Raw genomic sequence first — 25317 nt, forward strand, 5'->3', positions numbered from 1 at the left:
CGTATTTGGCACACAGCAGGAGTGCTTTATGTGTATTCCCATTTCACCACATGTAAAAAGACATGTACTTAAGAGTCCAGATTAATAATAATTAATAATTTGTACCACTTCAACCAGGACAGTCCTAGTGTGTGGTGGTGAAGAATACAACGACCACTAGCACATTTTGGTACAGGGCCTTGCTCTGTGCTAAGCTGCCAAAAGTTTTGCTCACCATCGCTTTTGCAGATCAGTACAAATTTAAACACAGTGGAAAGGGCAAATAGCATCTTAATATTATTATGGAAATAGGAATCCCCAGGGATCTGGGTCTATCAAGCACTCTGAGAACCATAACACTATACCAATCATAAGAATTCTAAGTCTTTCCTATCATTATTACAATCCATCAGCTAATTCAACCAATAATTACAGAGGGCCTAGCAGGCAATGCCAACTAGGTACCATAAAATTTGTTTGAGTATCTTTTGTATCATTCACTCATATATCCCAGGCTCCTAGAACAGTGCCTGGCTGGCACACAGCAGGCTCTCAGTATTTGTTGAATGAATAAATAAGTGGGTAACTATGATATATTTTAACCTAGATTTCAAAGTCTTTTAGAGTGCATTCTACACACACACACAATTACTGGAAATGCTTTTCAACATAATGGGAAAGACCTGTTAGGCAATATGGAACACTTATTATGCTTGGAGTAGTTTTACCTTCCTACCATTCTAAATTTAAATTATTATACATACAGGCAGTCCTTGCTCTTCATAGTAACTGAAACTCATGCATATTAGAACCATGTCCTCACTCTGTATGGTTCCGTGGTAACTAACATCTGTGGTAGCATGGTGCTGTGCAAAGTATATCAGTGCAAATAATAGGGAAATAAATGCAAACGCCCCACAAATCCAATTTCAGTAAAAAGGAAAGGAAAGTAACTTAGGAAGACTGGGTGAGCCTTTGGGTAATGACTTTGAATAAGTGACCCTAATGGGAAAGCAAATCAGACACCTAAATGACTTTTCAAACTCTTAGCATGTCTCCCTCCCACCATTTGAGAATCACTGCCTAGTGATCAACTAATAGAGGGGGTTCAATCCTTCAGCGGTACTTGCTCGTGGGGTGGAGGATGGAGAATCAGGGTGTTTAGTGAGAAAGAGGGATGAGATTTTTATAAAATAATGAGACAAAATTAGGTTACAATAAACCTAGCCTGGACTCTTAAAAACTACAGGAATTAATATTTCTCAAAACAGACTTAAATCAAGTCTTTGTATTTCTGTCTCCTAACACTTCTTTTCATTCCATCAAAAGAGCCTTAGAGTTACTCAGTGTTAGGTTGCCTCCTTCCCCATTCCCATGCCCACATGCACTCAGGATTTTGTTCTTCCTATTTGAGATTTTTTTTAATGAATATAAATATTCCAAAATATTATAAATTTTAAACACAGTGTATCCAGCTCCAACAAAGAATAGGCACTTATACGTTAAATGTTTAAATGGTTCCGTCAAGAGTTAAGAAGAAATTGGAAGGCATTTTATAAACACTAATGGCAGCTTAGCAAATAAAAAGTATCATGGGAAAAGCAATAAACAACTTAAAAAAAATTCTACTCTAAGTCTACTTACTAAGTAGTACCACAAGTGGGACAAATGGGAAATGCTATTTAAACTATACCTTAAAATGTACTGTGATGTTCCAAGGAAGAGCTGAACTTGATGCAAGAAGATCAAAGAGCAAACCAATTGGATAATGCCTAAAAATGAAAGAGTATACTTTAAGATAAAATAAATATTTAAAGTTAAACTACAACTCCAAAATAAATTTCCAGCATGTTTCAACATCAAGTATCAGGGGACTTTAACCACAAATCACAGAAAGGCAATGTTTTACACAGTTACTTGCCTGGGCTAATATGGCATAGTTTCTAGGCATCAGGTGTTTTTTTTTCCCTAACCATACCGTTCCCCAGGGAATCCTCAATATACATAATGAAATTGTACTAAGGCACCTTTTATCAGCCATGAGCACTGTTATGTCACAGTACTGCCACATCTAATTATCATCCAAGCATTCATATTGGACAACCAGTTTTTTTCTAGAGGGGTGGGATAGGGAAGGTGGGAGGGAGGGAGACGCAAGAGGGAGGAGATATGGGGACATATGTATATGTATAGCTGATTCACTTTGTTATAAAGCAGAAAGTAACACACCATTGTAAAGCAATTATACTCCAATAAAGATGTTAAAAAAAATCTTAAAATTTTAGAAAATGTTAAGAACTGAAAAGAGCACTTAAAAGAGCATATGCAATCACCTATTCTGTACTTATTACTATTAACATTACAGTATATAAATTTCCAGTCTTTTCTTTATGCATACATATCTAAATATACATTAGGCTTATCCTTTACAGACTGCTATAACCTGCTTTTTTCATATAACAATAGGTGAATACAATTAAAACATAAAAAGACTCATAATAATCAGCTATTTTTTTACCCTCAATATTAAAAAAAAAAAAGGCCCGCAAGTGCATAGAATCTTGAACAAAGTAGCTAATAGCTGCTGAATGCATAAATCAAAGATCCACAGAATAGTTAACGCTTGGTATACCATGAAGGTCCAAAGAGCCCAATTTTAGGTTCTGAACTTCCTTTCTGAGCAGCTCTATTTTAAGATTAATACTTTATAACTTTTATTCTTTTTTTAAGATTTTTTTTTGATATGGACCATTTTAAAAGTCTTTGCTGAATTTGTTACAATATTGCTTCTGTTTTATTTTTTGGGTGGTGAGGCATGTGGGCTCTTAGCTCCCCGACCAGGGATTAAACCCGCACCCCCTGCACTGGAAGGTGAAGTCTTATCCACTGGACCACCAGGGAAGTCCCCCCTTTTATTCTTTCTTAAAAGTCTTCCAAAAGTCACAGAGAAAACTCACTTAAAAAAAAAGAAGAAAAAAACTTAGTCTGTCTAGTAACTGCCATATGAATTCACTGGACCCTTTTACAAATCTAAGATATATTGTGGTATCTTAGTGATCTTATTTTTTTCCTCTATCTTGAAACGTTTTGCTATTTCATCATTCTAGGGATTATTTCATCATTATTTACCAATTATTCCTAACTAAAAAAAAGATTAAAATAATAAGAATTTGGAAGAATAATGTTATGCCTAGAAGAAAGATATAATAATGCATCCTTCTTCCATTTTCTTACTTTGTCACCTAAAACATTATATCATATTCCAAAAAGCATAAAATAAGGATGTAGACCCCATCTTTGGAGTCTGCTTTTATCTCTCATTAATACAGCTGAAAATTCAAAATGTCTTATTTTCCACCTATATTGACAGAGGAAGATGTTACATAATTAGATAAATCAAAAGATTTTTGCAAAGAAACAGATAGCAGTACTTTAGACTTTAATGACATTGGTAAACTGATCATATAAGTGAAATCTCAGACTATGAGTCTTTGGATGATGATATCCTAGGTGAATTTTATAAAACTCAAGAACTAATGCATAAACAATGTATTTCTAAGGACATATGGCATTCTTATCCACTTAGTCATTCAAAAGAAAGGATTTCTTCATACAGCATTTCATGACTAGAACCTAGACCATTGCATTTTGCTAAAAGGATGTGTATCAGTATTCCCATCTTTAATGCCATTTGTACACTGCAATTTACTTGACAGTAAGTGGACAAATATTAAAGCCAGATTTGTACACAAAGATGACTGGAAGGAATTAGATGATGTAGAAATTAAAAACAATTGGACTGCTCATTCAGGATGTTTACTCATGTAATAAAGAAATTATTTTACAACAAAATCACGATCTAGGGCTTTTTAAATTTCGTAAAGCATTGCCGTTAAACACAAGAAGAGCCAGAAGTAATGACAAGCTGGAACCTCATACAGGTCTATTTGAATGTTTGACAATTAATGAGCAGTAACTTGCATTGAGGACATTGCCCACTTCTGGTATATATATATATATCTTTGAAACCAGGAAAACATGGAGTGAAAATCTGAATTTCTATATTTAAATGCTTATTAAAATTTCTATAATAAAGTTGTTATATGCCATTCCTTTATACTTCTCTAAGTTATTTATAAAGTGACTTAAATATATATATATATATATATATACACACACACATATATATTTTAAAGTTCATTGGTCTCAAATAGTAAATGATGATGACTTTTTCCTGATATACTAAGGGTTAGGATGGAAATTTAAGTATGATAATTTCTAAAACTTATATTTAAGATTTAAAAATATAAAAAATATTAACATAAGAGCATTCTAAATAATACAATAGCTAACAATTATCCTGTAACAATCTTTAGAAATAAAACTAAGCCAGAAAAATTTAGGAGTAAAATAACTATTTACTTCTATCTATTGTCAAAGTATATAGACCATACGTGGATCATCAATGCAGATGCTTATGTCAGAACGATTTTGATGCAAGTATTATACTAAGTCCAAACAAATACACCACCTGAATTAACTGGTTCCAAGATTGCTTATTTCTGATGAATCTATTAATATGCAAGAAAATCTAAAAAACAGAACTGGCAAAAATTAAAAGTACTGACTTTCTCTTACAGTATAATCTGATTTATGTCAAAGATTTCAAAGTACTAATTTGCACAATTCCTCTAAACAGATATTCCATGTAGTTTTGTTATAAGGCTCCTAACCCATAACACAGAAACCATGTAAGCCATAACTGTGAGTAAATCGTAATGTAGCCATTTGGCTGTTACACTGCTACTCCTGCCATTTTAACCTAAATTTAAAAGAAAAGGAAGCGGTGAGGATTTGAACCTGGAATACCCCAGAAGAGGACCAAACTGGTAAAGGTTCAATCTACCGTGCTATAAAAATTAACTGCACCAGAATATTTAGTGATGTGTGTACTCTCATATTTTATTCATTTTCTTTCTCTTCCTTAAATTGCTCTAGCCTTTTCTAAATTCAATTCTCTAAATGAATTAACGTTTTCTTTCTTTCTTTCTTTCTTTTTGCATAAGTTGTTTCTTCTTTACCCTTTCATTACTGCTAAAATACATATACATACTGGCACATGGCATGGCAGTAACAGATATGCTTTGAGGTCAGCCAAGGGTGCTCATTCTAGTCTAAACATCTGCAGTTAGATAGCAAACCAGTATTTTAAGATCAGTATTGAAAGGAATCTTCCCTATATACTAGAGAACTATTGTCCCACTCCATTTCACTGAAATAAATGCATCCTATTCATAAGTTTGCTAAATTAGTGATTCACTGAAAACAGGATTACATTCTAATGAATAAGGGTTTAACTCAAATGTAAACCAAAGTAATTTAATGATTACAATCTATTTTGCGTTACTCTGTCTATAGTACAAACACAGACAATTACAGGCCAGTGCTGTGTTTCTCAGCTTTCTAAGCCTATTCTTATGGATGAAAAAAGTACAGAAATAACCAACTAAAGGGATACTACATGTATAAAATGCTACGTAAACCACATTTCAAAAAATCTAGTTTACAGAATAATTTATAAAATTCTAAAAATGCACAACCTCAGAAAAATGACTGGACATAAGAGAAGAGCCTGCACAATATTTACAATTAAGATGTTAAAATTACTTTGTTAAAATTTACTTTTGAAATCACATAGGTACAGTATTAAATTCTGGGTCACTGTATTATGCCTACATTTAATATCAACATCAGTATTTGCTGTCTTTTTTTTTTAATTCCAAAGGTAGTTTCAACATTTTCAACAATCAGTCCTGAAAATAAGTCAATTTACACAAAATAATAATATCCTTGTAGAGACACTTATTTTACAGTTGACAAAGAACCTTTTTCTGAATTTTGTACCTGGAGGCCTAAGATCTAACTAGCATTAGGGTATACTAACAAAGTATTCTTTAGAAGAACCAAGAACTTTTCTCTTAAGATAAGCCTAATATAAAAGTAACAAAGACAACTTTTGAACACTTAAGTTAATGTAACAAGAAACTTTATCCCTTAAAATGCAATGTTAGAGCACCCTCTGCTGACTAATCAACTCAAATCACTCTTTAAAAAGAGACCCTTAATTTGAATTAAGATCAGCACTTTCCACTTCCCATATAATTTTTAAAAGCACTAATCAGATAAGGCCTCTTTGGCATCTCTGTACAAATCAACAACATATTGAGTATTCATTATGTGCATACCATTGTTCTTAAATACTTCTCTATTCTAATATAGACAAATTAACATAAGTAATTAGAACATACAGAATCAGAGAAAACAACAACTAAGAAACAGAATATCAGCATGTATGGTAGAAAGAGCCCTCAAAATATGGTCCTACTTGCTCATTTGAGTGAGTTATTTATTTGAGCCTCAGTTTTCTTAATAAAAAGAAGAGACTTATTTAGATTCATTTTTTCATTCAACAAACATTTACTTAGCACCTCTTACGAGCTACTGCTTAAGGTACACAGCACCTGCTCAAGCATCTCACAGATGATTAAATATTTGTAATAATAATTAATATGAATAGGAGGAAGGGTTACAGAGAGAGAAGGAGTATCAATTTATGCTTTCTTCCTTCTTTTATGAATTATCTAAACTGGTGTTTGATTTCCTTTCTCACTTGAATTTACTTAAAACTCCAAAGAATCAAGTATAAGGCAGATATTATCATCCTACTGAAATAAATGCTTCTCTACACTTAAGACACATTTATGGTCTCAAAAGTCCAAGTCCTACAAAACTTCAGTGGTAACTGCTTCCCTACAATGATTATCCTATCCTATGAAGCCCACTGCTTAAATGCCAGGTAGATATTGACAGCCTATTTCCAGGAAGATAACTCTTATCACACAAGAGAAAATTGCTATTGTTGGGAGCAAAGAGAGAAAGATCAGAACTTAGCCCAGAGGTCCTAAATTTTATTCATGCCTCGATAAGTTATTCATTCCTCAAATATATGGAATACCTAAAAACACTACAGGAAAAGTTGTATCAAAAGCCATTAAATACAATGAGTGCACAGCAAGACACAGCTATGAAAGTGGTATCATGCATAAAAAGCTAACACCCCAAAAACTAAAATGAAGATATGTGAACACAATTGCTTTCACATAAGCTCTCTAAAAGGAAAAATAATTTCACTCTTTAATAAAAGACTTTCAGAAGGGATAAATAATGACAAAGTAGGAACACGTCTCTTGAAACCAAAAATCATCACTCTGTCGTAACAGGGAGGAATGGGTCCAAATGTTGTTTACTGATATCATATATAGAATACAAACCTATAGAAGACAATTCACAGCAAATACAAAAATAATCACCACACAAGATAAATTAAAACGGCAGCTGAAAGATGATGACTTAATAATCATTTACTATAAAAGCTAAATTGAGGTTTCCCATCTTTTCCAGAGTTTCTCAGTTGGGGGTGGTTTTGTACCCCCTGCCCCAGGACATTTAGCAACATTTTTACTATCACAACTGAAGGGCGTGCAACTGGCAATAGTGGATAGAGACCAGGGCTGCTGCTAAAAACACTACAACATACAGAGTAGCTCTCCTACATCAACGAATTATCTGGGTCCAAAATGTCAGTAGGGCCCTCGTTGAGAACCCATGCTTTACAATGATAAAACTGAAAAGCCCACTGTCAGTCACATGAGTTCTTAAGGGAATCTATAACTAATACACAAAAAGCAATACAATTTCAACATCCATCTATAACACAGATAGAACTGTCAAGAACACAGAGGTATCCTATTACTACTCACCCACAATCTTTCCCCCTCCTTCCTCTCCCTCTACTCTCCTGTTCCTTGCTCCTCTTATACTTCTTTTAAGCCACCTTCCCATTCCAAAACCTCCAATTCTTCTGAGAAATAAAAAGAAACAGAAAACATTGACTTATCTATGCTGCCAGAGGTCTAGAACTATTGAAGAGTCATAATGAGGCTAATAATGTGATTATGAAGCTCAGTATTCTGTTTTGACTAAAAAATGAACGTTATACAAAAGAAAAGAAAAGAAAAAAAAAGGTTAGTGATGTGACCCATAACTCAATACAAGATATCACCTTGCATATTGCTAAATCATTAAGAGAAATCTACCCACTCTTGGAAATTCATCAGCACAAGGTGAGTTCTAAAAGTTCACTCCTTGTTTCTAAGTAATCCTTGGATTCAAGTCAGCTGCACTTATTACACACCTACTAGCTTCCTTTTATTTGCTTTAAGTCTCTTTTAAAACTCTTCATTCTTTATTATTCCCAGACTCAAAGAGCAAGTCCATTATTAAACTATTTATATTCTTCATATTTCACTTAAAGCTTGACTCAGCCTGTATCTTTCTCATTCAACTACATCTATAAGGCAGCATTTCAACACCTATATCTCAGCATATCTTGAGTCATTTTTTAACATTCTCCCTGTAATTTCTTCAATTTCATTAAATATTTTTGGAAGCACAATGACCAAAGTTCCCAGTTACAGAGGAAGTACAAAATTACATCATCTATACATGGATAAGCCCAGATTTATGTTTCTGAAAAAGGATATTTATTTTAAATGTTTCTGAAAAAATGGCATTCCGATATACTACCAAAATTATTTTTCACACAAAAAGGAAATCAATATAATTTAAATACTAAACCAAGGCTAAACAACATGTGCTTATAGCACAGTGGTCAACTATATGTGACGATCAGTTTGAAAGATGCCCCTTTAGGTAATCATGTGTATATAAAGTTCTGTTTAAAAAGATTTTAGAGATAGAAACAAAACTGAATAGTGTCACAGAGTGACTTATTCATAAGGGAGTTTTAAATATACGTTTAAAAAAATAAAAAATAAAAAACAAAAACTCCATAACCAAATATACTATTATTATGCCATATAAAAAAATCTATTGTTGAAAATATACAAATCTGTCCAGTCTCCCATGCATCCAAATAGAAGACAGAAATATTGCCAATAAAATATTCCAGCATTGGTTTAAAATTCACTGTATTATAGAGCTAGACTAGTGACTTCTTGTATAGAACTTTAAAAAAAAACTGCTTCAAGGCACTATACCTTCTTAAAGCTAGTATATACTCAACGCTTAATAATGCAGAAAAATTCACTCACCATTTCAGTGGTGTGCCTTCATATTCAAACCATATCTCACTAATGTCTTCTTGTCTCATAACCTTCTGAAAGTGCTTTTTCACTTTGTCAGTTACCAACGTCAAATAACTTACTCTTGGCAAAAGCAACTGAAATGAAAATTTGTAAACCATATTTATTTACTATTTTTTCAAAAAGAAATATACTAAATAGGTTTTTTAATATATTTTGAATATTCTGAAAAACAACCATTTTCTTTGCATTATTTTGAATACTCCACACAAAGTCAACTGCTTTTTATAGAAAATCAAAGGCTAAAGGCTAAGATGTTTTAAAATTTCTTATGAGGTCATTACTTATGTATAGCTTGTAAGATAAATGCCTAGAATAATAAACAACACAAGTTTATATGCAATCTTTCTGTAATACTTTTTTCCAAATAAAAATACAACGCAATCAGATGTCATACTATTTAGGCTACTTACTAGTTTTATCAAATTTAACTTAAAAATTAATATGATTCACCTGAGTTAATTCAACTTCTGAGAAGATAATTAACTCAGTCTAATGTACACCTTGACTTATCAATCAGGACTTCTCAATTGGTCCATCACATTTTGATAATCTACTGTGTACTGGCTTAGTTGCAGTGAAGAACACCAAGACAAGGACATAATCTATCCTTTTCTATGAGGCTAAAATAAAGTGGAGGCTAAAAACAAAACAAAAAAAACTCATAAAAAATACTTACAAAAATACTTCATGGCAGCCATAGAAAGAACTTTGAAGGTGAAATAGAAATTTTCATTTGATAAACAGTGAAGCCCACTATGATACCATTAATGGCGTGATGAAAAATAGTACTTGAGGAATATTCTAGCCATTGTATGTAAAAATTGCAATAAGGTAAGATTCTAGATAGGAAATCTGTTAAGGAAATATTACATGAGATGAGAAAGAAGGAATGGAAAAGTGGGGGAGGTCTGGAAGTCAGAACAGATTTTTGTGATTACTAATGAAGAAATCTCAAGGAGAGAAGTAAGTTAGATGACTGACTTTTGAGCTACACATTTAAATATTTAAATGCAATAAAGTACAAGCTTAGAGTGTAATGCTGGTGGACTGATGATCCTGCCACTGTCAATCAACTCCCTCAATCTGTCCTTACGGAGGCTGGACCTACTTGGACTCTGGAGAGAGAAAAGTCTGGAAAAGAACACTGAGGTTGATAAAGCCTCAACTGGAATAGTATGAAGGCTGTCAGCGTTTTTCCCCTAGGAAAGGTACCCAGAAAGAAAACATAAGAGAGCAAGAATTTATTTAAAGAACCTACAAGTAGGTAAGGGGAGGAAACTGGCAAAAATTCATGTATTTTCCTCCTTTGCAGCAGACTCTCTAGCCATTTCTTGTTTTCCTAAGCTTCTGTCTGCTTTTGCTGGTAAAACTGTTTTGTTACTCTCTTTCAGCTGCTTCTGTGAGTGTAACTCCACATCACTTTTCATGCTGCTTATTCAAGGTTATGTCTTTTGATCAGTAGATCAAGTAGAATTATGTAGCGGGCTGGGAAATATATACAAAGAGAAATATTCTGGTTAAAGGGACTGATACTTAATCACTGAAGATCAAGGTAACAGGCCCCAGTTAGGTAAGGGAACATAACAGTAGTCCCAGGAGCTACAGGGCACAGGGGTATAGGCAGTAGTTGGCATGCTCCAGTATGGAATAAAAGGTACTAATACTAGGAACAAGGTGTTGGATAGCTGTGTGGATTCAACAGAACCTAAGTTCCTCTTTTATAAAGAAACAACTAGAATGTGATTAGGGAAGAAAAAAAAGGAAACTAATACTTACTATGTATAAGGAAAAGCACTAGCTGTTTTACAGGCAGAATTATTATCACCTCTATTTTACATACAGCTTAATAACTTGCCAAAACCATATTCTATTAAATAAATGGCAAAGAAATGATTCATTAGAGTCAGAAATGACAGAATCAAGTACAGAAGTATCATGGACAGTCTCTATGAAATTAAAATAGCATGGTAAATTAGCCATTTTTAAAAAATAAATAAGTATGTTCTATTAGTCCAATAGTTCTATGTTAGTAAGTCAAGGACTTTAATTTAAAATGTCTGTTGGGCATTGCATAGCTATCTATTCTGTAGAGAATGATATTACCCTATGGAGATCATAAGAAGGAAGATATATCAGGACTAAATGAGTATGGATATCAGCTCCTGATTTTGGAAAGAGCTGTACTACATGCATAGGGTTCAACCAAATTTGCTGAAAAATTCACAAATGGTTTTCATGAAACAAAAACTTATTTACAATAAGGAATGAGGAACATTAGAACGTAAGCTCCATTAAGACAGGGGTTTTCATCTGTTTTGTTCACCGCTAACTAACATTCCCAATGCCCCAAACAGTGCCTGCTTCATAGCAGGCATACAATAAATATTTGCTGAATGAATCGGAGATGCAAAAGGTTAAGTGGGACAAAAGGTCAAAAGTGATAAATTGTAAAAGAATGCTCATTCTTCAGACAGAAGGTACACTAAAATGTAGCTGGAATCTTCTGTCCTGAATTAGCCTGTGGGGAGTAATCTGTAACTAACATAAATATCTATACATAGTAGCACTAAGAAATAACTAGAGTAGGTATAGATACTTTATCTAGTAAATATTTAAATAGGTAAAAAGGGAAAGAAAATAACAGCAAAAAGACATCACCCTGCCTTTTACATCCAGATTGTATCACATAAGGTTTTTCTTCGGTGTATCAAATTGGTTTACTTCAAGTTCGTTTTTAAAAACTGTGGTAAAATATACCCAGTGTAAAATTTACCAGGTTAACCATTTTAAGTGTATAGTTCAGTGGCATTAAATACATTCACACTGCTGTGCAACTATCACCACTGTCCACCTCCGGAGTTTTTCATCATCCCAAACTCAAACGCTGTACCTATTAAACAGTAATTCCCCCGTTCTCCTCTTCCCCCCGGCCCTTTGTAATCACTTTTTTACTTTCTGTCTCTTTGAATTAGACCATTCTAGGCACCTCATCTAAATGGAATCATGAAATATTTGTCCTTTTGTGTCTGGCTTATTTCACTTTGATTAATGTCTTCAAGGTTCTTTAAGTTCTTTTAATACAAAAAGGATTAACCGCCCCCCCCAGGGACACTGTCCACTACGTGGACTCTGTCATTCCCTTATTCCTCATTCAGCACTGTCAAGTACTCAGTATGACACAAGTGATTCATTTTTTTTCTCTGTACAGCTTATAAGTAATACATGTTTTACATAGTTGTATAGATTACTTATGTTTCAGAAAAAAAGTGCCCGTAATATTATTTGTTTACACCAAATCCTATTTGTCCAACAATTTTCAATGATAAAATTAGAGATTCACTTATCTAAAAACAAAAACAGAATTAAAATACACCAGAATTCTGTCCCATTTCAATGTGTGAGGCATCACTCTAGGTGATGAGGTTAGAGCACGGAATGAGACAGAAAGAATTCTTCCTCTCAGGGAGCTTACAGGCTTGAGAGGCAGACAGTAAAGACAAAATTACAAATATGATGCATGCAAAGAGGAAGTAAAGAACGTTATAGGAGCAAGTAGCAAAGAAATTTAACCCAACCTAGGAGCTCAGGGAAGCCTTGACAGGAAGTCAATCTTAAGGCAAGGGTCAAAAGGAAAACAGGAATGAACCAAACATGCGTTGGTGTGGATGTCTGGGTGTGAGTAGGGGTGGGAGATACTGCTGCTCATTCCAGCAGAGGGAACTGCAAGAAGGCATGGCGTGAATACAAAAGGACAAAGACTGGCACATGAGGAATTATAAGAAGTTGAATATGACAGGACTGTAGAGGTTTAGGACAGAATAGTACTGAAGAAGCAAGGGACCAGATCATGAAGAACCTTGTAAACTATATTAAGGATCCTAAAGACAATGAAAAGCCACTAAAGGTTTCTAGCTGGCAGGTGACAATGTCAGATATGTGTTTTGAAAAGATGACTCCAACTGCAGACTGGAAAATGGGCAAGACTGAAACCAGGGAAATTAGTTAATACTATACAATACACTAGTTTTTTGTTGTTGTTGTTGTTTTATGAATTTATTTATTTATTTATTTGGCTGCATTGGGCCTTCGTTGCTACGCACGGGGGTGAGAGGGGGCTACTCTTTGTTGAGGTGCGCGAGTTTCTCATTGCGGTGGCTTCTCTCATTGTGGAGCATGGGCTCTAGGCATGCAGGCTTCAGTAGTTGTGGCATGTGGGCTCAGTAGTTGTGGCTCGCGGGCTCTAGAGCGCAGGCTCAGTAGTTGTGGCACACGGGCTTAGTTGCTCCGCAGCATGTGGGACCTTCGCAGACCGGGGCTCGAACCCGTGTCCCCCGCACTGGTAGGTGGATTCTTAACCACTGTGCCACCAGGGAAGTCCCAATACACTAGTTTTTATTTTATTTTTTATTATTTTTTTATTTTTTATTTTTATTTTTTGCAGTATGCGGGCCTCTCACTGTTGTGGCCTCTCCCGCTGCGGAGCACAGGCTCCGGACGCGCAGGCTCAGCAGCCATGGCTCACGGGCCCAGCCGCTCCGCACCATGTGGGATCTTCCCAGACCGGGGCACAAACCAGTGTCCCCTGCATCGGCAGGCGGACTCTCAACCACTGCACCACCAGGGAAGCCCAATACACTAGTTTTTAAATGGTGGCCTGAACTAGGCTGTATCAGTGGGTATGAAAGGAATCAGAAAAGCGTGAAATATTTGAGATGTAACATCAGATGGACTAAGTTATGAATGAATGTCAGGGATACGGGAGAAGGAAGTATCAAAGCATGAGTCCCATATTAATTACTGTAAGAGTAATTAATTAGCTGGACGATAAAACAGGAAGGGAAGATGGCAGATAATCAGGTTTTCTGGAGTAAAGATGATGAGTCCAGTTTCAAACACACTCAGTTTGAGTTCCTTCAAGACATCTAAGTGAGGCTATCCAGCAGAAAGACATATAGGTCTGGAGACCAGGAGAAAAATCCTGGGGAGCTGTCAAGATAAAAATGCTCAACAAAGATATAAAAATGGAGTGAAAGCTCTGGCGGCGGCGGGGGGGGGGGAACAGTGAAGTGGAAAAAGAAAAAAAAAAAAGGCAAAGCCTCAACGAATGCCAACACTGAGCAACAAGCAAAAGAGGTCCCCTGGCAAAGGGGCCCACAGAAGCAAAACCAGGAATGAGGCACTGCAGAGCAATGGAGAAAACAGCCAATGACATCAAATTGGCTGGTAAAAAAAAAAAAAAGATGTCATTAGTGACAGTGACAAGAACAGTTCTGTTGGAGAAGGGTGAAATATGATTACAGTGAATTAAGTAGTGGGAGATGGGAAGGAAACAATGAGTACAGACGGTCTTTTTAATAAGTCTGGCTGTGAAGAAAAAGCAAGCAGTTGAAAGGAGGATGGGGTCAACAGAGGGTTGTTTTAGGATAGAAAGGATTTGAGACAATATAAATGCTGCAAAGAAGAAGTCAGTAGATAGAAAAATTTGAAAGTAAAGTAAATAGAGAGGCAGGAGATGGGATCCAGAACACAGATGGAAGGCTGGGCCTTGTCTAGGAAGAAAGGACACCTCTTCCATTAAAACAGGAGAGAGAAGAAGTAAAAATATGTTGAGTGCAGATATGTTTTACAGACTTGGTGGCAGAAAGTTAAGGAAGGTCCTACTGTATGGTTTCTATTTCCTTTGTGAAGTAGAAAGTGAGGTCACCTGTCAAGAAAGATGAGGTCAGGACTCAGAGAAATAGTCCTAGCAGAGAAGAACAGAGACAGCTAAGGAAACATAAAAGGAATGCTGGGAAATGTTTAGGGTCCACTCAAATCGATGACCACGTATCTATGTGATTTCCTCTGGTAACAAGTCACAAACTATGAATGCACTTTAGTACGTATGTTTCATACTGGATAATCTAAATGAAAAGCAACAGTTCAAATGAATATAACAGAAACAACAAAAATTGAAAAGTTGCCTTTTTTTTTTAAAGTTGCCTATTTTCTAACAAATTTCCTTCCTAATACTCCCTGTAAAATAAGATGTAATTCTCAATGATATACATGTAGGATGATGGCTGAAAGATGTATACGGAGCCAACAAATAGACAGGAATATGTCTAATATTAACATGCTTTTCCAATGGAAACCGGAAATTCCAGAAGACTATATGAATAATAATTTATAAATTTGGTACAAGTGGATATTTTAAAATCTAGTTTCTAAGAAATAAGTTATAAACATTAATAAAAATAAACTACATTCCCTTTCACCCATCCTTCCTGCACCTCCATGTGAACGTGAATGGACTCTTCAACCCTTGGTGACAACCCTGTTACGTTACTTCACCTGAACTTTGAGAATGTCTGGGGAAGAGGTCTACTGGCTCTCAGGCTATGATATTTTCATCTCATTTCATCCAGAATCTTTAAAACGTTATCATTATTATAACTCAAAGCAATTAAAAAATACATTCAAGTTTAATTTACAACCAAGAGACAGGTGAACTAAAATCATGTTGGCACTAAAATGCTCACCTATAATAATTCTAAGGGTAACCACTGCTAGTGGTTTTGTATATTGTCTTTCTTATACTTAAGTACGTATGTGTTTATTAAGTATGTATGTATTTAAAGAACAAAATCTGAATTATGCTGCATGGTTTTAAAATCCAGTTCTTTGTTTAATATTTATTATATGCCTATCACCCAATATTCTGCAAAAACATAATCACAATGACTATGTAATGAGTTTCTTTTGGGTGAAGAATTAGGAAGAATTCAAGAAAAAAATCAATTACTATTAGACAAAACAATCCTCTTCCTCCAACAGTTATCCCCCGTTACTCTTTGCCATTTTTAATTCGATTAGAAACAGACAGAAAAAACTTACCCTTTAGGTCTCACAACAGTCTTTTCATATTTAAACAGATTCATATATAAGGAAGGAAAAATGTTATATTCTTTACTTGGATTTTTTTTTAACTGCAGAAAGTGTGTCAAACATCATACTCTGACTTAAAAGTAAACAGTCTTAAATTATATATTTCTTAGTTTTTGCCACTTTGACCAACTGGACACATATACTATTAGAAAGCTACGCAAAGTTAAAAGTTTTCATTAAAATAGCAAAAGCTAGTTTGGAAACAAACATAAATGATATCTTAACCCATGCTACAGGGGGAGAAGAGGAAAAATACATCTAACAAATGAAATGTCTCTAAAAATAAACTATGATCACACTTCGTTTTTAACTATGGAAGTTTTTCTAAAGGCAGAAAACTGTTGAGGTTTCCAAAATTAAAACGACTCAAATTTATAAATATAATCAGCTACGACTACCTAAATACTAGTACAAAAGACTGCCCAATTTCTCTGAAATTATCATTCATTAAGAAAACCCAGAGAATTTAAAACAAACCCCTAACATGGGTGTGGAGAGGCTTTCATGCACTGAGTATCTACCAGTTGCATGACCTATGCCAGATTCGAGAATGTGCAGAGAAAAATGCAAGTTCCTCTACCCAAAAATTTAGTGAATGGGCCCCTGAAGGAGCTTCTTCCAGCAGTCTGACTTCCCACAGCTGGAGAAGGCTGTGGAATACTGCTGCCCCTCCAACAGACAGGAATAAAGCCAAGCGCAAGCTTTACTTAAGTGAAACAAGAGGACTTCTCTGGTGGTGCAGTGGTTAAGATCCACCTGCCAATGCAGGGGACACGGGTTCGAGCCCTGGTCCGGGAAGATCCCACATGCCGCGGAGCCACTAAGCCCGTGTGCCACAACTACTGAGCCTGAGCTCTAGAGCTCGTGGGCCACAACTACTGAAGCCCTCGCGCCTAAAGCCCGTGCACCGCAACAAGAGAAGCCACTGCAATGAAAAGCCAGTGCGCTGCAATGAAGAGAAGCCCCCACTTGCCACAACTAGAGAAAGCCTGCGCGCAGCAACGAAGACCCAGTGCAGCCCCCAAAATTAATTAATTAATTAATTAATTATTTTAAAAAGCAAAACAAGAAATAATCCAGAACCACAGATACATTTCCACTTCTCCAGATCTTCCTGAGTAAACAATATTATGTGTACCTGAGATTAAAAAAAAAAAAAAAAAACTAAAATAACAATTGAGAATGTCTTTGACTACTAGGGACTATTCAGTAAAAAGGCAAGATACTATTATGTCTGACTGACACATGCTTACGTTTGGATCATATATGCAATTAGAAAAGAAAAAAAAGCAGACTAAAATCAGAAGATAATTGATACTCTTTTTTTTTTAGAACAGATAATACACTAACTCAAACCTACAGGCCTATATACAGTGATTTATGTTATTAAACAATATATTTCATATAATCTATATTAGCTCATGAACATATGAAGTCACACACACATTCATATGTTCACTCAGCTTGCAAAAAGAATTTAAATAGTTGCTTTGAACCACCTACATACAAAAGAATCAAGTCTGAACCTAGCATTTTCAAAATAGCTTCCTGTTAAAAAACCACACATAACTTATGATTCATTATCATATACTATATATGCATAAGAAAAAGAAAGTCAAGAAGGTCCCACATCAACATGCCAACAGTGTTTTCTTCCTCTGAGTAGTAGGATTAGAGGTAATTCTTATTTCCTTCTTTTCATAGATCTGTCTCCTAATTTTTTTCCACAATAAGCACATACTAATTGTATATAAAATGTTGAAAACCAGCCTCCAGGTTCTTAGAGCTTTATTTACAAAAATGGACAAAGTTATGGTATCCCGTTTGCCACCATCAACATACTTACATAATATGGTTCTGCCTCCCGTTCAGTTATCTCATCCTGATAGAGGGTGAAGCAAGTTGGAATTCGTCCAAACCACACATCTCGAAGAACATCTTTGTCATCTGTCATTCTTCCAGTGGTTAAAGCAGTACATATAGGCTAAATTCTTTTCCAGCCAAAGCCAAACTGAAAATAAAACAAAGAGTATTAGATCCTTGCAGGTATAAATGAACCTGCTCCAAAACAAAGAAAGATTATAGGAAAAAAAGAATGCATAAAGATTATTCACTTCAAAAAACTCCGTGATGGGCATTCTTTAGAATGAATGCAAAAATCAGTACAACAAATTCTAAATGTGGAGCTATTATTTATTTAAAGAGATCACGGAAGTAACCATTTCAAAATTACATATACAACTAATGAACCACAGCCAAAGTGAAACTATACTTGCATCATTCTCTCAAGCCCCAAAAGAGTCTACCGCTTATCTAAAGTGAACTCTTCACCTATAACTTCTGTGTCTCAGTTTTCTCATCTGTAAAATGGGAATAGCAGCACTGACCATATAAAATAGATATGAAAATTAAATTAATACATGTAGAACACTTAGAACAATGCCTATAACACAGTACTATAAAGTGTATTTATCATCATAATTTATAGAACCAACCAGAACATGTCTCAAAAAATGTTCAAAGAACTTAGAATAATCAAAAGCATTATTTAGTGTAAACTGGAATTATGAGAGTAAAGGAAAATAACTAAAAATTATACATTGAACATTGCTAATAACATTCAATAAAGAGTCAATAAATATTTGACCATTTGATATGCTCAGCTCTGTGGCAGGTGCTGAGGGCATACAAGATGATGATGATGATGGTGGTGATAACAACTTTTTTAAAACCTCAGGCATTGCCCAGAAGGTATTATTTACAAATCTGCTAAACATACCATGCACTTTCATGTCCTTTGCATGGCTTTGCTCATGCCGGTGGTTCCTTACCCTAAAGTAGCCTTCCCCACCTCGCCTTCCAACTTACACATCATTCAGGACCCTGCTCAGAATAACCTTTCTTCTATGCATGAATCAGACAGAACCTCTGTTACCTCACTGTGCCTCTACTTCTCCTCTCCTACAGCAGGATTTCCAATCTCATATTTTTTCCATCATACCATACGTATTGCCAAACATCCCTTCCCATGCCAAAATGTCCATGGTTATAACTAAATGTTACTTTGTGAGAGCTTTCATAATGCAGGAGGGGAAGAAGTTAAATATTAACAGAACCTATAGTGTTCAGGGAAGAATCTTAAAAGATATTGAACTTGAAGAATGAGTAGAATATGGACAGACAAAAAGAAGACAAATATTCCAAGCAAGGCAAAATAGCATCAGCAAAGGCAGGAAGTGGCAGGAGCAGTATGTGTACCAACTTTTTAGGAAACTTTGTGTTGGGAGGAGTAGTAGATAATGAAAGAGCTGACCTGTGACATGTTTTACTATCATACCTGATCCTAGGTAAGTCACTTTACTTCACTAAGTCTAAATTTCCTTACCTGTAAAAGTCACCAGGTTGTTCTAGAAAAAAAAAAAATCTATAAAGTATTTGACATGGTAATGGACACAGCATGTGCTGAGAAAGAAAAGCAATTATTATTCTTTTAATGTCAAATTTGTAAATATAAAATGTAACTAGATCATGAAGTACACCAAATAGAAACTTGTGGGTTTTCAATTTCTTCCAACAAGCCTAGAAAGGTTTTATAATGGTGAAATAAAAACAGTTATCTGGTAGCAGTGCACAAAAGGGGATCCAGAGCCAGAGAGAGGCTAGCCAGGAAGCAATTTCAGCAACTAAGGCATATAATGAGTGCCTGACCTAGACTGGTAGCAGTGGATTGATGAGAGACAGGAGGGCTTTCCAAGGAAGAATGAATAGAAGTTGGTAAAAAGACTGGCTGAAGGACAAAGAACAAGGACAAAGAAGATTTAAATGCTTACAGCAGCCTATATAGTAAGGTAGTTGAGGGGTTCTGAAATCAGACTGACATAGGTTTCAACCCTGACTTCCACATATAAGCTGTACGTCCTTGGACAACAAACCTGACATCTCTAAACCTCATATCTATAAACTGAAGATAATTCTAATTTCACAGGGTTGTTGGGTATTTAGCACCTAGTAACCAACCACTGGAAAAATGGTAAATGTATTTAATACATGGTTTCCCTGTGCTTCCACGGCCCCTCTGCTTGAATACCCTTTGCCCCTTCTCTTGGCCAACTCTTAATCCTCTTTTAAGAGTCAGCTTAACATTAACTCCTTGGGAAGCTTTCCACTAAGCAAACTATAATCTAATTGCTTCTGTTATTATATCTTTATTGTTATATGGTATAACAATGCATTGCAGCTGCGTATCTTATCTGTCTCTTGCCCCTCCCCACATCAGTTCCTTGACAGCATATATACCATATATATGACTCCTGAGTCATATATACCTTTGTATCCAGGATGTTAGCATAATCAGCACATAATAGGCTCTGGAATTTTTGTTAAACAACTGGAAAATATATAAATAAATAAAATGTGTAAATCCAAAAGTTATACTAGCTACTTAAGAAGCTTTTCCACCTAAACTCTTTCCTAAATCTGTACAATCACACTTCATATTCAGCGAATTTCACTATTTTTCCCTCTCATACATATACTACGATATCAACACCATGCATCCAACTTGAAGGCAATGTTTTGGAAGAATAGAAATCCCAACCCATGATGCGGTGTACTAGAAGTAAGCTTCCTGAGGGCAGGGACTACTTCTTGACTGCTGTATTCTCTGCATCTAATTCATGGCCTGGAAGAGAGGCAGGTGCCCAACCAACAACACTTAGCAAACAGCACAGTGAGTATGATAAAAAATATTGGGCTGGCCAAAAAGCTCGTTTGGGTTTTTCCGTAACCTGTTACAGAAACCTGAATGAACTTTTTGGCCAACCCAATATAATGCACTATTAACAGTCCCTTTTACACTACAAACCAAGAAAGGCTAACCTATTACCTGAAGCTGTTTTGCTGACAAAATCCCCAACTACTCAGAAATTACTTAAAATATCAAATACCTACTAGTAGTAAATTTGTAAACATCTAAAAATATATATGCTGGCTGGTCTCCCTTTAAATTCATGAACACTGACCTCAAAAGTGGGCTCTTAGTATTGTCCAGTATTCTCTTACTTCCCTAGTCCATTTATTCTTCCACTGTCCTAAATCAACTCCCCCTCCTCAAATTTTCACATCTCCTTCCTCACTCTCTCTCAGCTAATGACCTGGCTTTCTATTTCCTTCTATCTGGTTACTGAGGATCATTGGTTCTGAACAGGGGTTTTAAGGAACAGCCCCACCTCCACCCTGGGGGATAGGTCATTAACTCCCTCCAATCTCCAAATGCTGAAGTGCCCCACGGTCCTTGAACCCTGCCTTTGGAGATCTCTCAGAGCTTTAAATATCACTTACACATTAACAATTCCCATATTTACATCTTCAGCCTAGACTTCTCTTCTGAACTCCAGTTTCATATATACTACTGTATACTGACATTTCATTTGAAAATTCAGCAAGTGCAAAACTGAAAATGTTCGCAGATCTTCCTCCCTCCTCTCCCTATTACTCTGTGGTCTTCCCCACATCACTGAGTGGTTAACTCCATTCTTTAGCTTCTCAGGCCATAAATCTGGGAGTCATCCATGACCCCTCTTCACACTTGATGGCTCTAGCTTAGATTAATATATATTAATTCTAGATATAATTCTAGATATAAATTCTATAAATTTTATAAATTTAATATAAATATAATTCTAGATATAAATATATAGATATATATCTAGATATAAAGATATAAAATTTTCTAGATATAAATATTAATTCTAGATATAAATCTAGAATCTGGCCATTTCTCACCACCTCCACTCTTATCACACTGATCCAAGTCACCTTGACCTTTAACCCAGATAAATGCAATGGCCTACCAACAGAGGTCTCAACGTTACTGCCCTTGCTGCAGAGAGACAACAAAGTAATCAGAAAAATCCTTTAAAACACAAGTCAGATCAGTTCACTCCTTTACTCAAAACCCCACCATCTCATTCAAAGTAAAAACTAAAGTCTTACAAGGTGTTAGCAGGCCCTATGTGACCTGACCCCACTCTGACTTGCTTATCTACTTCTCTCCGCAACTTGCTCCCCCAGTTCCAACCAAACTTGCTGATGTGCTCCCGCCTCAGGGACTTTGTGGTTGCTCTGATGGCCCTCTCCACTACATCCACTGGCACCCTTCTTTATCACTATTAGGTCTCTGCTCAAATGTCATCTTTTCTAAGGCCACCACTATAATTTCCCATGCATGCTACCAGCACTCCCCATTCCCCTTCATTACTTTATTTTTTCTCCATAGCACTTTTCATTACCTGACACATATTTTAATTAACTTTTAAATTAATGTCTCCCCCCTCAACCCTCAAAGTGAACTTCATGATGGCAGGGATTTTTATTGTCTTCCTCACTGTTTACTGTTTTGTTTACTTTTTGTTCAGTGCCTGGAACATAACTAGCACTTTGTATCTGTTAAATTAATAAAGTGAACCTACACTTGAAGCTTGTACATTATCCTAAAAACTCTTAACCATATAGTACCATTCTGTTCACTTTTCCACAATTTTAATCAGCATACCTTTGAGGATCAAAGCACCTACTTAAATCCAATATAAAATTCTAAAATTTCCTTCCACTGCTACCCTCAGCCCAACATCTTTACTTTCAAATTCAAAATTCAACCAACAACTCCCTTTATGGAAATCACAAAATAAATCCGTTCAGATCCAAGTACACACAGTCCAAAAGACTGAAATTTATCAAGTAAACTCTGGAAGGCCTTGGAAATTCAGTGTTGTTTGATAGCCTCTGGGTTCTGATTCTTGCTGAAAACATGCTGTGCCTCCCCATCCCTCAGAAAAATCTAGAACCAATCCACTTTCCCTAGGTTCCCCAAGTTCAGGTGTGACTTGAAAATAATCCAAACTATAAAGTATGTGAAAGTGCTCTGCCAAGGGAAAATGGCTTTGTTGGCACTAAATATTATTATTAAAATGAGACAATGAATGCGTCTGAGAAGATAAACTGGGGAGAAACCCCACAGATTTCGGATAGAATCGAACTGCCTGTAAAAATAACTATGATCTAAATAACTATTCCACGAAAAATGCAGGTCCCGAACTAAACTCTAGAGCCTGCGACGAGACCCAAGCTTCCCACCTTAGTAAGGAAGGGACGTATTCCCCGAGAGACCGCGCAGGCTACACCCTCCAGCCGGCACTAGGGCTCCGAGGTCGGCGCTTGGCCAACGCCACCTCCCCCGGAGGAGCCACCTTCACCCTCCACCACCGCCCGGGGGAGCGCTCCTCTCGCCGCACACGCCCCTCCTTCTAACCACACCTACCTAGCACTTCCCCAACCCTTTCCCTCTGGGCATTTCTTCACACTGGGGTGACAGACACACACATACCCTACCAGAAGCTCAGGCTTCTCCTACGCCTTCCTGCACCGGTGAGGACGCTCGGGTCTCGGGCTCTGGCTGGGCGGCGGCGGAGAGCGCCAGACACACAGTCCCGCAGAGACGCACCAGACTGGAGTCCCGCTGGCCCGCGCAGCCGCAGAAGGCACCTGCGCGGAGGTCGGAATCGAAACCTGCTGCACTTCCGCCCTCCCGTATCCAGCGAAGACAGCCCGCAGCGCCGCGGACCTCTGGAAGCCCACCGCAAGTGTAGTCACCCTCGGCGCCCGGAGATGACGTCACGGGACCCCACGTGGCCCGCCCTCCGCCCTCCCAGTTCGGCCCAACCCCGTGAGGAGGCTGGAACCGCGCTTGAGCATGCGCGGACAGAGTAGAGAGCGTGGATGTTCTGTCAAACCGCTGGCAAGTTCCCCGCTTCTACCCTCTTCCGAGAGTCCTGTGCTTTTGGCATAGTCATTGTTGTTTAGGGAGGTTAATATAACAGTTCGGTGAGAGCAGAGAGTTTAACAAATACTGAGTCACTGCCTCACTAGAGCTTCATCGCAGCATCCCTGTCCTGGCTTCACACAGTAAAATTAATAAAACGTTGGTTTTCAAAGTGTTTTCATATCTATTTTCTCATTTGATCTTCTCCACTTTGTCAGAGCCCCAGCACGGATTAAGAGCCGCATTTAACAAAAGACTAAAACACTTGAGTACTGAAGCCCAGCCATCCCTCCAATTGTACGTACCTATGTCTTCCTGTTAGTGAAAACGACAAGCAATTAGTCAACTTACTCCTAAAAAGTGTTTGCATTAGGTCTATCCAGAAGTCTTAGCAGGCATTTAGCGTTTTTCTCTTCATTACACATGGCTTTCAACATAACGCTATGCATGCCAAGTGAATACTACTGTGCTGAGACTCATGATAGGTTCCTGATAAGTGGGAAGACTAGGAAAATCCTAGTATTAGCCACAGGATTCTTTTTAAAGGAAGAATCTTCTAGGAATTCCCTGGCTGTCCAGTGGCTAGGACTCCATGCTTTCACTGCTTGAGGGCATGGGTTCAATCCCTGGTCGGGGAACTAAGATCCCACAGGCCCGTGCAGCGCAGCCGAAAAAAAAAAAGGCAAACCTTCCTGGAGATTGTCTAGCCCAATGATTTTACAGTGGTGAATCACAACTCATTGGTGGGTCATCAAATCAAGTTAGTGGGTCATGACTAGCAATTTTTAAGTTAAAAAAAAATATTGTCATGCTTCACACATATTAAAGGTAAATATTGTTTCCTGAAGTTTTTACTTTATTATGTACATGGTTTACACTGTGTAGGAATGTGAAATACATTTCTTGATATGGGTAACGGTCAAAAAAAAATTGCCACAGTCCAGTCCACTCCACTTACTTAATGCAGAAATCCTCTCTATAGCATCCCCAACAGACAGCCATTAGCCTCTGTAAAAAAGCTCTTGGGATAAAGTTGCCCCCACTTCCCAATGGTAGGCAAAACTAAATGGAATTTACTCTGAAATGTATTGAAAAAATTAGATGGGTGGACGAATGGCTAGAAGGATGGATAGATGGATAAATATGTGATAATGCAAGTACAGTAAAATGTTAATGGTAGAATCTAGGTGGTGAGCATATGGGTGTTCACTGTAAAATTATTTCAACTTTGCTGTTATGCTTAAAATTTTTCCTAATAAAATGTTTGGGGAGGGGGCAGAGAAACTATTTATGGAGAACCCTAATGGGTAGAAAGTGATTATATTGAGCTAAAATCCAGCTTCTTGTAACCTTTAAGAATTGACC

At 36.7% G+C, this 25317-nt stretch overlaps 1 protein-coding gene across 4 annotated transcripts in view; it reads right to left on the minus strand.

Annotated features, from left to right (window-relative positions):
* ATG5 (autophagy related 5) overlaps nucleotides 1-23798 on the minus strand; it is a 119146-nt gene extending 95348 nt beyond the window's left edge. For 2 of the 4 annotated variants that reach the window (XM_081251001.1, XM_081250999.1), the window contains exons 1-4: nucleotides 23523-23798; nucleotides 17980-18144; nucleotides 9153-9280; nucleotides 1673-1751 (exon numbers count right to left, since the gene is read on the minus strand). In XM_081251001.1, the coding sequence (XP_081107127.1) occupies nucleotides 1673-1751; nucleotides 9153-9280; nucleotides 17980-18087 (315 nt within the window). In that variant the 5' untranslated portion in view covers nucleotides 18088-18144; nucleotides 23523-23798. Of the gene's footprint in view, nucleotides 1-1672; nucleotides 1752-9152; nucleotides 9281-17979; nucleotides 18145-23517 lie in introns of those variants that run through there. The other 2 variants (XM_081251000.1, XM_081251002.1) reach the window with 2 other exon arrangements.
* Nucleotides 23799-25317: the final 1519 nt, after the last annotated feature.

Source organism: Mesoplodon bidens (assembly GCF_964165515.1).
Source record: "Mesoplodon bidens genome assembly, chromosome: 12".
NCBI classification, from domain to species: domain Eukaryota; kingdom Metazoa; phylum Chordata; class Mammalia; order Artiodactyla; family Ziphiidae; genus Mesoplodon; species Mesoplodon bidens.